Genomic DNA, 18,339 nt, shown 5'->3' on the forward strand with positions numbered 1-18,339 from the left:
AACCACCCCCAGCACAGCAAACCTGTGTGCTGCCCACTTGCTGACGCTACTAACAGATCTTCCAGGTTGCTTCAGTGACGCTGGGCTGGGGGCTGAGCGATCCATCGACAGGCTGAATTCCTGTTTTCATTCGTAAACAGCCTATGGAAGTATCGTGTCACACCCAGCCCAGCGTCAATGAAACGGCTCAGAAGATCATTTAGCTGTGTCGGAGGGTCGGGTGAATGCAGGTTTGTGGGGGCTGGGGTGGCTTTTGGGAACAATTACGGGTGCAGCATTTACTTGATACTGACACGTTCCTATGATTTTTATAGTAACTTGTCACTATCGCTTTAAGGGAGGAAAAACTGCTTTAATGAGGGATCCACCTGTTCACCTGCAGCTCTCGGCATCTCTGGACAAATTTTGACCCTGTTGCCCATTGCATGACCAAATATTGTGCCTCAAAATGATTTTCCCTCATTCACGTAGTAAATAAATGTGTAGGCTCACACTCCTTTTTATTAATTCACCAAATATTTTGTGCCAAGGGCTGTTTTATTAGACTATGGGGCAAATTTACTTACCTCCGAAATTGCGCCAGCGACACTTCGCTGCCATTGCAACACTTCGCCAGGTGTACATTTGCCAGGACAACGCTAATTCACTAAAATCCGAAGTTGCGTCCAGGGCGCCGAACGCTGGCGAAGTTGCGCTAGCATTACTGCAGCAAGCAAATCGAAGTTGCGCTAGTGTTGCCTAATTTGCATACGGCGGGAAGTTAAAGTTGAATGGACGTTTATGTTGCAGCAAATACATTACATTACACAAGCCCAGGGAACCTTAATAAAATAAAATAGAGTTGTTATATTGCCCTACACATGAGCCCAGTGTATAGTTTATGTGCCATATGTTAGGAAATGTAGGGGGGAAGCCGGGTACCCCAAAAATAATTACGATCTTTTGCAGCCTGTCACCCTGTAAAAAGTAAATACGCCAGCGTTTTTTCGACAGAAACATTTTCAGAGACTTTTTGACCAAGTCCTATCTACTCTATTGCACTTCGCCTGGTCTGAGGTGGAGAAGGCAAGTCTGGCACAAGAGGTAACGTTCAGTAAAATCTCAATCTTTGTGAATTTGCGTAGTTACGTTCGTTCGCCAGAGCACAACTTCGCCTGGCGTTAGTTCTGTATGTGCAATTTTAAATATTCATTATTAAAATATTTCTCGGATCGAGTGTTTTTTTTGTGTGTTTTTACAATTTATAGATCAATTGCTCCCAGAAATGTGGAAGAATAGCAGCATTTTTCCTGAACAAAGAAGAATTGATGTTTCTGCGTGATACACTGACATTTTTAATTGACTACATTTTATTTTTAACTTCTCAATGTGCACAAATTATAGTTATGCTTTAATACAAATCAAACATATACACATCAAGTTCAAAACATGAACAGCAAACATTTCTATAACTGCCAATAACAGCCTTCAAGCGGCTATGCATGTCCCTTTGTGACATAACATGATGACATCACAATGACTGTAATGTGTATGAAACCTGTTGCAGCCAACTGCTCTTCATTCTTAGACCGACTGAAGGTGAGTACAGACATGCTTCACATTTATGCATTTAAATGTGTTATAAAATGGCATTTTTTTCTGTAAACTGTTAAATGTAGCGCAATCTCTTCAGACCAGTTATCTTGTTATATGTTCAATTGGTTTTATACTCTCCAATGTACTTTTACAATTCTTTTTACAACAGAAATAATGTAGTATTTTAACTTATGGTTTACAGTTTTCACTTTTTATATTTTAACTTACGGATTATATTTTTCACTTCTTTCCTTTTAGTCCTGCGAGATTCAGAGTCTACAGAATTTTTAGATCTATTGACTATTTTTCAAGTTTTATATCAATCTATATAGAAGAATTACATGGACTTTATCACTGTTAATAATATTGCTGAATTGTCCAACAACCAACAATCCCCCAAGAGGAAGAGGAAAATCTCATTTGAAAGTGAAATTGCTAACAAAACCCGAAAACTTGTCCCTGACGAAGTGAAGCAAAATACTGAAAGCGGGCGACAAGAGAATAACCCAGGTGCTCCATTGAAGTCTCATGCAAAGCACAAAAACAAGGAGAAAGAGTTATGGATCCCTGAATTGGGTCTTACAGTAAGGCACAGAGAAAGGTTGCTAACTCCCAGAAGAGGGCTGCCCAGAGTATTTGTTGATGCTGTACAAACACTTCTAAAAAAGCAGTTTAATGCTAAAGGCTTGCAGTCCATAGTGAAGAAACGTTTTATTCCTGTGTCTGGACCATCAGTACAATTTCATGCTGATAAAAAGAGAAATCACATCTTTCTAACCTGTTACAGAAAAGATTACGTAGAGATTGTAGACAGCGTTCCAAGAATCCCTTCAAAACGAACCCGGAAGGAGATAAGGAAACTCTACAGAAAAGTGGTTTCTGACCCTTTTAAAACAATCAAATTTGCTCCTGCCGAAAGACAAGTTTCCGGTTGTAAGAGCTGTGTGATATATGCAGTTGCAAATGCTTATGAGATACTAAGCAATGGCAATGTCTGCTGTAAATATGATTATGAAAAAATGAGGGAACATCTCTTCAAGTGTTTAGAAAAAGGAGAAATGACAGAGTTCCCCAAAGTACTAAAATGAAAGTAAGACAACAGCGGAGGAATGGTACGGAATACACACATGTACAAGCCCTGCATGTTGTGAAAAGATTAAAGCAATTAAGAAGAAAATCACTGACAAGCTTTGGAAATCACTGTCCAAATCACTGGACATCACTTTGGAAATCGCTGTGCAAAGCTTGTGATGGAACTGAAATGCTGGGAACACAAAAAAACCCCAGAAAAGACAAAAAACATTCTCTCAATATGACTGAAATTATGAACTATGCTGTGGCTTTTTGCTCATTGACTGCCTCTGTACCCATCGACATTGAGGAATGGCGTGACAATGTTCTTTCAAGCTTCACTCCTTATTTACTGTTTTTTTTTTATAAACCATTTATCTAAATAAACAATGAATGCCAATAAAAAGCAGGGTTTCTTGTCATGATTCACCTGCAGTCTTACAAACATAGTAATCTTAGGGGCAGATTTTTCAAAGGTCGAATTGAGACATTTTGTTATGTAAGAAAAATGTTGAATTTATCAAGATGTGTTTTATTTATGCCAAGCAAACACCAGATGTGCCCCAGTTATTTTACACTGCTTCAGACCTCTGTAAGTAAGTTCCGGCAGAAGTTGCACCGTACATTGGTTCAAAAACACTGAGGATGCCCTGGAGATACAATAATTTTTTTTAATTTCCCGTTCGCCAAACCCCATTGCTCCTGTCCCCTTGGAGGGGACAAGGGGGACGAACGGTAGTGGGCCAAGGGGCACCCACTATGTAAATCCGGCCCTGGGCGTTGGGGTGCGAAGTACCGCTAGAGTCTATCTCCTTCACTAGCGAAGTTACGACAACGCCCGTTAGTAAATCGGTGAAGTTCTGAAATGACGTCACGCTGGCGAATTTTTGCCAGCGTTAGTCACTTTGCCCTTTAGTAAATTTGCCCCTATGATAGATGGGTAAAACTTGGCATTTCCCTGGGCCTGCCCTCAGCCATGATTCCCTGCAGAAGCTGATGGGTTTTCCTTTTCAAATATCGCTCTGTGTATGTATGATTAATCCACAGCCATCAGCTCTAAAGCTGGCCATAGACGCAAAGATCCGATCGTACGAATCAACGTACGATCGGACTTTCCCATCTCCCGACCCTCCACTAACCATTCAGATCAAAGTCTTTACCATTCCGATCAAATAAGAACAGATCACCCAATGTTCTGCCCCTGACAGCAATCGACAGTCTCCCTCTGAAAATCGTACGATCGGCAATACACGCAGAGATATTATCCGCAGGCGATAGAAATTTTCTAACCTGTCCGATCGACCAAACGACCAATCTCCGACGGATGAAAAATGTCGGGACTCTCCACACATGGTCCGAAAATCCTACGAATCCACGATTCCTAAGATCGGATCTTTGCGTCTATGGCCAGCTTAAGGAAGCACTTCCATCAGACATCCAGTCAGATGTGATTGTCCTCCTATCATTGCTCCTACTACATGGAACCCCCTACTGGACACACAGCAGTCACGTGCAGACTGTGACCACTTTTGTGTCAATGGTATTGGGATAGTTGACAGGCTGACAGAGGTGTTTTGATTGTCATTGTTCTGTGCCTGGGCAGCAGCAGTCAAACTGCCCTGAATATAGCCAAAAGGGTAAGGCTAATATCACAAAATGCATTTTCAAAGCTGGCGGGAAAAAACACTGTGGGGCCCATTTACTTCGAATTTCGAATGAATTGGCTACTTCGACCTTCGACTACGACTTCGAATCAAAAGATTCAAACTAAAAATCGTTCGACTATTCAACCATTCGATAGTCAAAGTACTGTCTCTTTAAAAAAAACTTTGCCACCTAAAACCTATCGAGGTGCCATGTTAGCCTATGGGGAAGGTCCCCATAGGCTTTCTAACAATTTTCTGGTCGAAGAAAAATCGTTCGATGCATTAAAATCCTTCGAATCGTTCGATTGAACGATTTTTCGTTCGATTAAACTATTTGCGGTAAATCCTTCGACTTCGAAGTCGAAGGCTTTACATCTGGCATTCGAATATCGAGGGTTAATTAACCCTCGATATTCGACCCTATGTAAATCTGCCCCCTAGTGTAGTAACAAGCTATGTCCCATGTGAGCATTGAAACATGTAACACATTCATGCCAGTTATGGTACAGAGAGGACGGCATGAGCGTTTCCTCAGTCTACATATTCCGACCGATGGGAAAACATGCATTGTGCCTAAATACATACATCTGATGGCTAAACTCTTGTTTGTTTGTTTTTTTTGTAGCCCTCCTCTTACTGTAAATCAGAAGGATTCAGAGATGGAAATAGATGATCTGGTTAAGTGTAAACTGAACAGTTTCGCTCTATTTGCTCAGTGTGCTCTTACAGCGCTCGCTTGGCCACCCACACAAAACACTTCCCCAGCATTCGGCTTGGATGTTTGGGGAAAATATTGTGTTACTGTCATATTGTGCTGGCTGGAATCTGCAGGCAGTAGTGACTGAGTTAGGGGCACATTTACTTAGCTCGAGTAAAGGAATAGAATAAAAAAAAATTTAGAATGTTTTTTTTGGCTACTTCGACCATCGAATTGCCTACTTCGACCTTCGACTACGACTTTGAATCGAATGATTCTAACTAAAAATCGTTCGACTATTCGACCATTCGATAGTCGAAGTACTGTCTCTTTAAAAAAAACTTCGACCCCCTACTTCGCCAAGTAAAACCTACCGGACATCAATGTTAGCCTATGGGGAAGGTCCCCATAGGCTTTCTAACAATTTTCTGGTCGAAGAATAATCGTTCGATGGATTAAAATTGTTCGATTCGAAGGAATTAATCGTTCGATGAACGATTTTTCCTTCGATTGTTCAATCGAATGAATTGAGGTAAATCCTTCGACTTCGATATTCGAAAATGAATGATTTAACTTCGACAGTCGAATATCGAGGGTTAATCCTCAATATTCGACCCTAAGTAAATCTGCCCCTAAGTGTCTGGTGCATCTTCTCTAACACAAATACTCAAATGGCTGGTAATACTCACTGTTGCTATATGTCAAGGACTTCCCACACCGGTCAGTTGAACTGAAGAAGCTGCTCGGATGAGCAGTGAAATGTCTTCAATAATTACTCAGCAAGTCCAGTTGTTTATTTTTGAATTACTTGCATTAGATATACCATGACCTGGATGAATGAAAATCTTCATAGTCCTAATACTCACTGTTGATCTGTTGATTCTCTCTGCATTCAATCATGAAAGCCTTGGAAATGTGCCCAGTATGCTCAATACTGTTTCAAGTATTTACATATATATAGAATTAATTATTTGCCGTCTCCTTCTGAATCTTTCCAGCTTTCAAATGTGGGTCACTGACCCCATTTAAAAACAAATGTTCTATATGTGCAATTTTAAATATTCATTATTAAAGTGGTAATATTTCTTGGATCGAGTGTTTTTCTTTTTTTGTGTTTTACAATTTATAGATCAATTGCTCCCACAAATGTGGAAGAATAGCAGCACTTTTCCTGAGCAAAGAAGAATTGATGTTTCTGCGTGATACACTGACATTTTTAATTGACTACATTTTATTTTTAACTTCTCAATGTGCACAAATTATAGTTATGCTTTAATACAAATCAAACATATACACATCAAGTTTAAAACATGAACAGCAAACATTTCTATAACTGCCAATAACAGCCTTCAAGCGGTTGTGCATGTCCCTTTGTGACATAACATGATGACATCACAATGACTGTAATGTGTATGAAACCTGTTGCAGCCAACTGCTCTTCATTCTTAGACCGACTGAAGGTGAGTACAGACATGCTTCACATTTATGCATTTAAATGCGTTATAAAATGGCATTTTTTTCTGTAAACTGTTAGCGCAGTCTCTTCAGACCAGTTATCTTGTTATGTGTTCAATTGGTTTAATTCTCTCCAATGTACTTTTACAATTCTTTTTACAACAGAAATAATGTAGTATTTTAACTTATGGTTAATAGTTTTCACTTTTTATATTTTAACTTACGGTTTATATTTTTCACTTCTTTCCTTTTAGTCCTGCGAGATTCAGAGTCTACAGAATTTTTAGATCTATTTTTCAAGTTTTATATCAATCTATATAGAAGAATTACATGGACTTTATAACTGTTAATAATATTGCTGAATTGTCCAACAACCAACAATCCCCCAAGAGGAAGAGGAAGATCTCATTTGAAAGTGAAATTGCTAACAAAACCCGAAAACTTGTCCCTGATGAAGTGAAGCAAAATACTGAAAGCGGGCGACAAGAAAATAACCCAGGTGCTCCATTGAAGTCTCATGCAAAGCACAAAAACAAGGAGAAAGAGTTATGGATCCCTGAATTGGGTCTTACAGTAAGGCACAGAGAAAGGTTGCTAACTCCCAGAAGAGGGCTGCCAGGAGTATTTGTTGATGCTGTACAAACACTTCTAAAGAAGCAGTTTAATGCTAAAGGCTTGCAGTCCGTAGTGAAGAAACGTTTTATTCCTGTGTCTGGACCATCAGTACAATTTCATGCTGATAAAAAGAGAAATCACATCTTTCTAACCTGTTACAGAAAAGATCACGTAGAGATTGTAGACAGCGTTCCAAGAATCCCTTCAAAACGAACCCGGAAGGAGATAAGGAAACTCTACAGACAAGTGGTTTCTGACCCTTTAAAAACAATCAAATTTGCTCCTGCCGAAAGACAAGTTTCCGGTTGTAAGAGCTGTGTGATATATGCAGTTGCAAATGCTTATGAGATACTGAGCAATGGCAATGTCTGCTGTAAATATGATTATGAAAAAATGAGGGAACATCTCTTCAAGTGTTTAGAAAAAGGAGAAATGACAGAGTTCCCCAAAGTACTGAAATGAAAGTACGACAACAGCGGAGGAATGGTACGGCATCCACACATGTACAAGCCCTGCATGTTGTGTCAGATTAAAGCACTTAAGGAGAAAATCACTGACAAGCTTTGGAAATCACTGTCCAAATCACTGGACATCACTTTTGGAAATCGCTGTGCAAAGCTTGTGATGGAACTGAAATGCCGGGAACACAAAAAAATCCCCAGAAAAGACAAGAAACATTCTCTCAATATGACTGAAATTATGAACTATGCTGTGGCTTTTTGCTCATTGACTGCCTCCGTACCCATCGACATCGAAGGAATGGCGTGACAATATTCTTTCAAGCTTCACTCCTTATTTACTGTTTTTTGTAAACCATTTATCTAAATAAACAATGAATGCCAATAAAAAGCAGGGTTTCTTGTCATGATTCACCTGTGTCTTACAAACGTAGTAATCTTAGGGGCAGATTTTTCAAAGGTCGAATTGAGACATTTTGTGAATTTATCAAGATGTGTTTTATTTATGCCATGCGAACACTAGATCTGCCCCAGTTATTTTACACTGCTTCAGACCTCTGTAAGTAAGTTCCGGCGGAAGTTGCTCTGAGTAAAAAAATGACACCATTTTTATGCCGTTTTTTAAACAGTGATGTCTGGAAATGTGAGGTGAATTATTCCGCCATTTTTTTACACCACAAAATAAATCTGCCCTTTAGTCTAATCCACTGGGTGATTACTTACAGCACAACAAAAGTCTGGTATTTAGATTCTTTAAAATCATCTGGGTCAATGGATTCATTTCAGAGTCATTTACGGTTCTCCAAAGAATTAATAAGCTAAATAATGAAGACCAATTTAAATATTGCTTAGAATTGGGCAATTTAAAAAATACTAAACGTTAACTTGAAGGTAAAACGCCCTTTTAAATCCCCGTGGATGAGCTCTGTCACAAGGGTATTCCATGTACATGGGAATTTTAGGTGCAGTCCTGGGCTTCCTTTCCAGAATTCCTTCTGATGGGTATTCCCTATATCTACTAGAAAATCATGTAAACATTAAATAAACCCATTAGCCTGGTTCTGCTTTCAATACGGATCAATGATGTTTAAATAATATACATGGTACTGTTTTAATATTACAAAGAAAAAGGAAATTGTTTTTAAAATTTTAGATTATTTGGATAAAGTGGCGTCTATTGGAATTGCCTTTCTACAATTCAGAGCTGCTTTCTGGATAATGGGTTTCCAAATAACGGATCCCATACATGTACAGAGTTTCATATTTTTTTCCTTGAAGAGGGAAAGCTTGCCTAGTCCGTAGCCTAACAGTCTGCAACAGGTCTCACTTCTTTGCTTTCTCCTGCTTTATTATGTAAGGTCCCTTTTTAAATGGATTCTAACAGAATAATCCCTTTTATTTCATATTATTGTTTTACACAAGCTTTATTAATGTTCTCTTACATTTCTCACAGAGGTATAGATTTCATATTTTTCTTTAGCTTAGTACATCTATTTTCATTTTTTTTTACCAAAACCTTCTTATTGTATCTCTTTATCTCTTCATTAAATTGGCAAATATATTTTAGTGGAATGGCACACAGGGCACATAGGATACCCACAGGAAATTGTGCCTACACATGGAAGACTAAATGCCTGAAAATACCTTGTGCTCGCCCCCAGGGTCTGACTGGGGGGCTTGGGGCCCACGGGGCTACTGGCCCCGGGCCCCCCCTGTTGCTCCGGCGCCGGGTATGTGTGTAAGTGCGTCAGTGTCACGTTAATGCCACATTAGTGCGCATGCGCGCGGCGCAACACTAGTGCGCACAACCGAAATCTGATTTTACTGCGACCCCCAACAAAGAGGGGTCGCGCCACTGAGAAGCGGATCTAGGCCGGCCCAGTCTGACACTGCTCGCCCCACACAGGTGTCAAATCTTTGAATCTCATATTGTTGCAATAATGTAGAGGAAGCTGGAAGGTCATTTGTGTGCCATTATGTGATTCATGTGCTTTGCAGGGCAAGGAGAGGGTATGTTTGGGCACATTGTCATTAGGGATGCAGCGAATCCACTATTTTGGATTCGGCCAAATCCCTGAATCCTTTGTGAAAGATTCGTCCGAATACAGGACCGAATCCTAATTTGCATATGCAAGTTAGGGTCTGGGAAAAGAAAAAGGGGAAAAAAGGTTTTACTTCCTTGTTTTGTGATCATTGATTGTCATGTGATTTCCAGCCCTGTCCCTAATTTGCTTATGCAAATTAAGATTCAGTTCAGCCAGCAAAGAATTCGCGAATCCGAATCCTGCTGAAAAAAACCGAATCCTGGATTCGGTGCATCCCTAAATGTACAATTTCCTGTGGGTAACAAAGTGCCCCATGTGCTTCTGCCCCTAAGCAAATACACCACAAAGACAGGGCTTTTCGGCACTCAGAGGAATCCACAGGGCCAAAGGTGCAAGTTAAAAAAATAAGTCTTTATTAATCATAGTTAAAAGTATAAGTGCATCTCCATAGGCCTTGCGAGTTTCGTACTTGCAAGGTACTTATTCATGGGCGAAGTGTATTTTTGCTGTGTATTTCGGTTTTCCACTCCCTAATGCTGTGGGTCTGGGGCTGGTGCACCTGGACCACATGATCAACCTGGTGAGCTATTTACACTGTTATTCTTTTGCACCTTTCATTTCCTTCTGCCCCTAAGCACCAGCATAGTAAATGTTTATAAGTCATTCACATAGATTGTAATTGTTCCTGCTTTGTCCTGTGGGACAGCGGCTCTGATCCTGAGTGTGCATTATTATCAATAAAAGGCATTTTTGTTTTGCTAGAAAGAAACTAGAATTGGCCAGAGTAACCACAAATGGAGCCTTCCAATAATGTAAAACACTTTTTGGTGATGCTTTTTAAAACATAAGTGGAATAAAATTCCACAAAATTAAAAATAGACATTCACATTTCTCAATGTAAAAGTGGCCTGATTTTTAGGCACCGTAGACTGGATTTGCAGTAAGACATTGTACTGACATGAACAACAAAACATGCAAGATTTTTTCCATTGGCAGTTGAGAGTTTAAAAGCACATACTCTGTCTTTTTCTTGCTGGGGTGTATTTGCAGAATTAATCTATTGTGTACTACTATGTGTTACATATTCGGGCTCCTTTACAATGCATCGCACAGTGTGTAAAGTGTAAAATAAGGCTGCAATTGGCCATTTGTTTTTGCACTCTGCGTAGTGCATTGTGCAAATATCTGCAGGTCTCTGCTCTTGCACCTCTAGGGTTCACAGTTAACCCCAGTCCATGGGTGCATGTATACAAACCAATAGCAAAAGATGTGAGTTTTCAAAAATAATAAACCAAAAGGTGGTTAAAAATTCAAATCCATTTATTAGGACAATACAGGTGAGACCTAACGAGTTTCGGCACTTACTCATAGGCTCTGCATTGTGCAAATAGCTGCAGGTCTCTGCTCTTGCACCTCTGGGGTTCAGGGTTGGACTGGTGGAACTCTGAGAAAAAACAGGTGGGCCAGACCCAGACCCTCTCCATTTCTCACACTATTGGCACTCTCCCTTACCTCCCCCCAATCGTGGCTCCAAAGGAAAAGAACAAGGTATGTGTGCGGTGAGGTTGTGGTGCCAGTGTGTGCAGGGGGCCCAGGGTTATTTGGGGACCCCTGAGGTGCCAACCCAGATGTGTACATGACCCAATTTCTTTCATTTTAATGTAAACGTGACCACATTCAACACTGCTTTTTTTTTTTTAATTCCAGAATTTTTTTTTGAATTATTTACCTTCGACTTCTAACTCTTTCCAGCTTTCAAATGGGGGTCACTGACCCCATCTAAAAACAAATGTTTTGTAAGGCTACAAATTTATTGTTATTTCTATTTTTTCTACTCTTCCATCTATTCAGTTCCTCTCCTATTCCATATTCCAGTCTCTCGTTGAAATCGGTGCATGAATGCTAGCAGGTCTGGACTGAGAATTAAAATAGGCCCTGACATTTCAGGTACACATAGGCCCAAACAGCCCCCACCAGAACACTACATACTGACTTTCTATGGCACCTTATAGCAGCTCCTCTGGCATTTTCCAGAACCCACAGATTGCCAGTCTGGGCCTGGTTGCTAGGGTAATTTGGACTCTAGCAACCAGATTGGTTAAAATCCAAATTGAAGCGCTGCTGAATAAAAAGCTAAATAACTCAAAAACCTTCAATAATACAAAATGAAAACAAATTGCATATTGTCTCAGAATATCACTCTCTACATCATACTAAAAGTTATCTGAAAGGTGAACAAGCCCTTAATATGGTGGCGTCTGGTGTATATTTTTCACACAGATTTATACAGTAAATATGCCCCATCGTAGCCATTGAGTCAAACAAACTACCAAACTCTTCACAGAAGACATCATGCTGCCAGCCAATGTACTGGAACTAACTTTTCTCTGTATGACAAATGAGAGAAGGATGAAGATTTGTAGTATGTTATCTTGAATGTGTGGTATGTGAAATTAATTCTAAGTCGAGTATTTCCTGACATGAAGGAAAAGAGAGGTGCCAAATCTTACCTGTCTAGGGGGTCACTCTTCTCTAGCGAGTAGTGATGGGTGAATTTGTTCCGTTTTGCATCGCCACGAATTTCGCGAATGCCGGCAACAATTCGGCGGTGCCCATTAAAGTTAATGGGCGTCCGCTTATTGTCACCGGTGTCTAAATGGGCGTCGGAAAAGCTTTGATGCCAGCTTTGAAACCTTCGAATTTTTGCTGCAAATTCGCAAATTTATCCACTGGAGGCGAAACGGGCAAATTCGCGCCTGCCGAATAAATTCGCCCATCACTATAGCAAGAGGCAGAGATAATCTTAATGCAGTAACAGAATGACACACAACTACAGAGGTGCGACTGAGCAGGTGTTAATGAGAAAGTGCCATTATGTCTCATACAGTGTAGAAATATAGACAACACTCCTATTTTTATATCTTTATTTTTATATACACAGGAGGAGTATTACAACTGTGTTATTTGTGTATTAAATGCTGTTAAATGTATGGTGCAGGCTATCTACATCTGTGTATAATGGGTACGTATTTTATTCCAGGTTATGTTTGTGCGGCCTAGGTACAAAGACAAGACAAGAAAGCTTTATTGTCAATATACTTGTTACAGTTATTACACTATTTTGGATTTGGCCGAACCCCCAAATCCTTCATGAAAGATTCGGCCAAATACCGAATCCAAATCCTAATTTGCATATGCAAATTAAGGGTGGGAAGGGGAAAACATTTTTTACTTCCTTGTTTTGTGCCAAAAGTGATGCGATTTCCCTCCGCCCCTAATTTGCATATGCAAATTCGGATTCGGTTCGGCCAGGCAGAAGGATTTGGCCAAATCCAAATCCTGCTGAAAAAGGCCGAATCCCGAACCGAATCCTGGATTCGGTACATCCCTAGTTACAGTATATTAATATTTCCCTTCCACCCAAGCACCCCCCACACCATGGTGCGAATAAAAACTATTTAAAATGAAAAAGAAAGATACATAAATAAATACAACATAAATAACAATAAACAAAGCACAAATCACACTATTTACACTTGAAAACTGTGCTTAATGCTTTCATTCAATTAGCTTTGAAAGAAATGCTTAATTTTAAACAAGAAATAGCCAAGCAATATATTCTCTATGCAGAATTGATACAATCAATATTATTGATCAGCCTTATATTGTGACATTTCTATTCTATGTGTATTGTATATTGTGAGTGGGTCCCTAAGCTCAGTAAGTGAGAGCAGCACAGAGCATGTGCAGTGAATCAGCAGAAAAGAAGATGGGGAGCTACTGGGGCATCTTTGGAGACACAGATCTTTACTGCTAAAGGGCTGTGGTTGCCTTGGGCTGGTACAGAAGCCCCAAACAACATTTCTAGCTACTTTTTTCATTAAGCTTTAGTTCTCCTCTAAGGGCCTTGAATGCTAGTATTTTTATTCTAGAAGAAAATTGTTAATATTGCACTTAATTATTTCATTAAAGAGTTAGCAAGTCCCCTTGTAAGAGTGTGACTGTACTTTTGTACTGTGAATGTAACGTTGATCTTTTTTTCTCCTGCAGAAGAAAATCATGATCATCATCTGCTGTGTGGTTCTGGGTATTGTCATTGCTTCAACGTTTGGAGGGATTTTTGCATAAGGCGACCGGCAGACAATGCATGTTCTGGACATAGGAAGAGATATGCAGCACACAGTGCGTGCCCTGTCCAACAAGGCACTGGCAGTGGAAAAAAACAAAAAAATAAAAACACTTTTTGAGTGGAGAGCCCCTCTGCATGACAACCCTGTTGTTGTAACCCAGTGCACACACCCAGGAAGAGGCTCACTATACTCTGCGGGATGGGGTGGATGGGACATAACAAGCTTAGCCTACTAACCAAGCTGTGTTTGCCATTATGATATCCTTTCGTTTGCAAAGAGTTTCCCAGTTATTGGACTCCTACAGGTGTTTGAAGGATGCGGCAGAGGGTTATCATTCCTCCAAAGCCTTTATTATCCGTTCCACTGCCGACCAGATGCCTTTTGGGTTCAAAGAAGAATCTGCCTCTTCAGCAGCCAACTAGATCCTATCATTGGGAGTAAGTGCCAAGCAAAGCCAGACTTATTTAACTTCATCCATTGCACTCTTCATGCTTTGAACTGGGACAATGTGCTGGAGACCGTGACAATTTCCCTTTTTGCATGACAGGGGCTCAGTGTTTGGTTTAACTTGTTTAAAAGTTGGAATCTGTTTTATGTGAACCCTCTTCCGGCAACTCTTCTGAAGAGGGACGGGTGCCATTTTGAGTTCTTTTTGTATCTGGGTAAATACATTCCTTTTTGTAACTCTGTAAGAAAAATGTCTAGATATATGTGTCTCTGTGATTACATATACAGATATGGTATGTGTGTGTGTGTGTGTGCGCAATCCACCTCAACCCAGAGCTGGCATCACTGTTGTGTAATGGCCTGTGGTCGCCATGAAATGTATTTATGTCCTGGAAGTGCTGGGTAGCCGTTATGTGTTAACAGCCTGTACTGGCTACCTCCACTGGTGCACCGCCAAGTACATTGTGTACGTCTCTGTGTTATGGGTTGGGGAGTGGCGGGGAAGTGACCGCGAGGTGACGCAGCACAATCAGTCGAGTCAGTGATGGCAAACTGAGTCCTGATGTGCCTTACGGCTTGTACTAGTCAGTTGCTGATCCTTTCAGTGCTGCCAATACTTCCCAGCTCTGAAGGGGTTGCTCACCAGCATGCTTTGTGAGGAAAGTTTTTATATTTGATGTTAATTCTTTCTTGTGTGTTTTTTTTTTTTTGTCTGCACCCCCTTGTGTGGCATTTAATAAAAGATATGAGTTTGAGGAAATCTTAGCAATGAGATCCACGTGTGCATTGCAATCACTATACTGAGCTGCACTGGATGATGATTTTTATGTGTTAGATTGCGTTTGTGAGCATACAAATGGGAATCCTGATAAAACGCAAGGGAACCAGATTAAGGATAAGTAAACCATTAAAAAAAAGTGAACGTAAAATGGATGAGAGTGCAATTGTAAGCACTTTTGCAATTTACATTATTTTTTTAAAATTCCTAGATATTAAGGGATACATGTAACAAAATTCAATCATTAGTAGTACAACAGCGCCATTCTGACCACCAAGTAGTTGAGGAAGTCAGGAGAAAGAAACAGGCTGCCCTGATGTTCTTCTGGTTTAGAACCCTCAGATAACTTTTCTCACATCTTTCCTAACCAGGAGAACATCAGACCAGCCCTTACAGACCAGCCCTTATTCGTTCCTCGACTACTTGGTAGTCAAAATGGCCTGAAACTGATCAGCAGGTGGTGCTGTGGTAACAACATTCATTTATATTTAAAAGTACATGAATCCCTCTCCCCCTGTCCTCTTCGCCCTGGCAATCGAAACCCCTACCCATTCTGATACAAGACTGTCCACCTATACAAGGGCTACAATATGCTAACATTACGGAAAAGCTGTCCCTCTTTGCAGACGATATTCTAATATACCTAGAAGACCCAGGAGACTCTCTCTCTCTCTCTCTCTGCCCTCCTGGCCACAGTCCAGAAGTTTGGGAAGTATTCTGGATTGAGAATTAACTGGGAAAAATCACAACTCTATAATATTGACTCTAACCTCCCCTCACCACCACTCTCAGACCTATGCCTGAAATGGGCCAACTTATTCAAATACCTGGGTGTTCACTTACACACACATCCACACCCAATCATTGACTCCCTTTCCAATACCCTTAAACACTGGGCAAATCTCCCGCTGACTCTATGGGGGAGCGTGAACATCATAAAGATGATATACTTTCCTAAACTCCTTTACATATTCCATAACACTCCATTCACCATTCCCCGATCCATTTTCAATAAACTTATACTTCCATTCATCTGGGCCAAGCATCTCCTGGGAAAGGTTGACGGCCCCCATTACCAAAAGGAGACTGGCCTTCCCACACTTCTACCTCTATTATTTAGCCTCTCAAATTTACTACCTGCAATGGTGTTTCTTTCCCGACCCCTTCAATCCTAATTTGGTCCTCCATGCCTGCATTCTATAGAGGGCCTTGGTACCTACTCCTACAAGCACCCCTCTGACATGGCAACCCTGCCAAGCACCCTTGCCACCCTGCACAAAGCATGGTCTATAGCGCTAAAACTTCTGGGCCACCCAGTACCACATGCAACCTTCCCTTGTGGGGCAACTCATTACTTCCTCACCTGCATGACCTGCCTCACTTTGTGTACTGGGCACAACTGGGCCTTAAAAGGCTGTCTGACTTAGTACCGGATGAGCAGTTTCCCACTTTACAAGACTTAAAAGAGCAACTTCCTGGTCAACAAATCTAACTCTATAGGTACTTCCAGCTCAGACATGCCTTTCAGGCGCTGTTCCACACCCTTATCCCAGCAAAGACTATGGTTAGTATACAGAATACTCTCTACCACCCCATCACTGCTAAATTACTGTCTAGACTATACCAGAACATTGTGGTAATAATCAAACCTCACTTAGATAGAGCCTACCTCCTATGGACACAAGCGATTCCAGACCTCAATCAAGAGCAGTGGGAAGAGGCAATAGAAAACGGCCTACAGCTTTTTAATCTCAATAAGAGATAGACTGATCAAATCTAAGGTCCTTCAGCAAGTTTATATAACCCCTCTCAAAATGAAAAAAATTGTGAAAAGCCAAGATGATCTGTGCCCCGATGCAAATCCCCAGGTGCCAATTTTATTCATATGATCTGGTCCTGCCCCCCGGTAAAGACATTGTGGTCCAAGGTAATGAAAACCCTAGTCATTGAACTGGGCACAACATAGATAATTGATCCGGTGGTCTGCTTATTGGGAGTGATTGACCATGTAATACCCACTAACGCGCTAGAACCTGGTTGCGCTCCCTCATGTTCTATGCAAAAACAACAGTGATCATGCACTGGGGAATACCCCTCCTACCATACTCTTCTGGAGACGGCTGATAGACTGAGCTCTTCCACTGATCAAACTGACATATGAAACAAGAGGGGCAACAGACAAATTTGACAAAGTGTGGGGGGCTTGGTGCGACATAGACTCCCTGGACCACACATGACCTACATTATCTGCTTTGTATCTCTGACACCCACATGGGCATTAACAGTTGTTAGAATCAATAACTAATTGAAGGCATGCCACTGCACCTGCACCAACAAAAACTGCACTCGTAACCATAACTGTAAACCGTCTATTAGTTTTGTTTTGGGTTGTTTGTTTTATGTTGTAAAAACAATAAAACTTACCTATAAAAAAAAAAAGTATATGTATTGTATATCGTAATATCTTGGAATAAAAAAAAAAAATGTAAATTGCAAAAGTGCTAAGAAAAGCACTCCTATCAATTTTATGTTCGTATTTGAAATGTATCCTTTAATGTGTCAGATAGGGAAATTATTCTTACCAGTGTTAGACTGCTGCTACTTCAGGGCCCCCCCCTGCATATCCGCAGTGCTGTACAATAAATGGGTTTATACAATGAACATACAGAATCACATACCCCCATATGTAATATAAGGCACTAAGTTTGCCCTGGAACAGTAACCCAAAGCAACCAATAAGGCGTTTGCTTTTTAGCAGGTGACAGGAAATCCTACCAGCTGATTGGTTGCTATAGGTTACTGCTCCTGAGCAAAATTAGTGCCTTTTATTGCATAACCCCCTTTAGCAATACAGGCAAAAAAATTGGAAATGGGAAAGAAACCTGGCACAAGGGAAAATCAGAAAATGAATCTGTTGTGGGACAAAAGAGAATATCGAAAAAATGGTGCAGGGCCAGAACTGGAAGAAATGGTAACATACAATTCTCATGGAGCAAATGGAGAGATCTGGATTTGTGCATTATATGAAGAAATGGAGGTACTAGGAAAATGAGTTGGGAGGGGAAGAAATGGAGGAAAATGAGGCAGGCACAGATCAATGGTCATACAAAGTACAATTGGCACATGTAGTAGGTAAAAATAAGCATCTAGATGGCTGCCTGGCCTGCACATATTTAGTCTAAACAACTCAGTCCTAAAGCTGTGAAGACATGTGCCTCTATATATGCCTCCAGTAGCTCCGCATCATCTGATTCATTGCGCATGATCTGTGCTGCTGTCACTTACTGTGTAATATACAGTACACATAAAATAGAAATGCCACAGTATAAGCCTGATTAGTGATTAATACAGATAATTACTACATGGCATCACAGAAACCAGTGCAACTAGCATCAAAATTTAATGATCAGCCCTGTAGCATC

General features: G+C 40.6%; 1 protein-coding gene across 1 annotated transcript in view; it reads left to right on the top strand.

The window, feature by feature from the left end:
- stx1a.S (syntaxin 1A S homeolog) overlaps positions 1–14,913 on the top strand; it is a 91,938-nt gene extending 77,025 nt beyond the window's left edge. The window contains exon 10 of the mRNA XM_041583562.1: positions 13,613–14,913. Coding sequence (XP_041439496.1) covers positions 13,613–13,690 — 78 coding nt within the window. The 3' untranslated portion in view covers positions 13,691–14,913. The remainder of the gene's footprint in view (positions 1–13,612) is intronic.
- The last annotated feature ends 3,426 nt before the right edge of the window (positions 14,914–18,339 follow it).

This window comes from Xenopus laevis, chromosome 2S (genome assembly GCF_017654675.1).
Source record: "Xenopus laevis strain J_2021 chromosome 2S, Xenopus_laevis_v10.1, whole genome shotgun sequence".
In the NCBI taxonomy this organism is placed as follows: Eukaryota; Metazoa; Chordata; class Amphibia; order Anura; family Pipidae; genus Xenopus; species Xenopus laevis.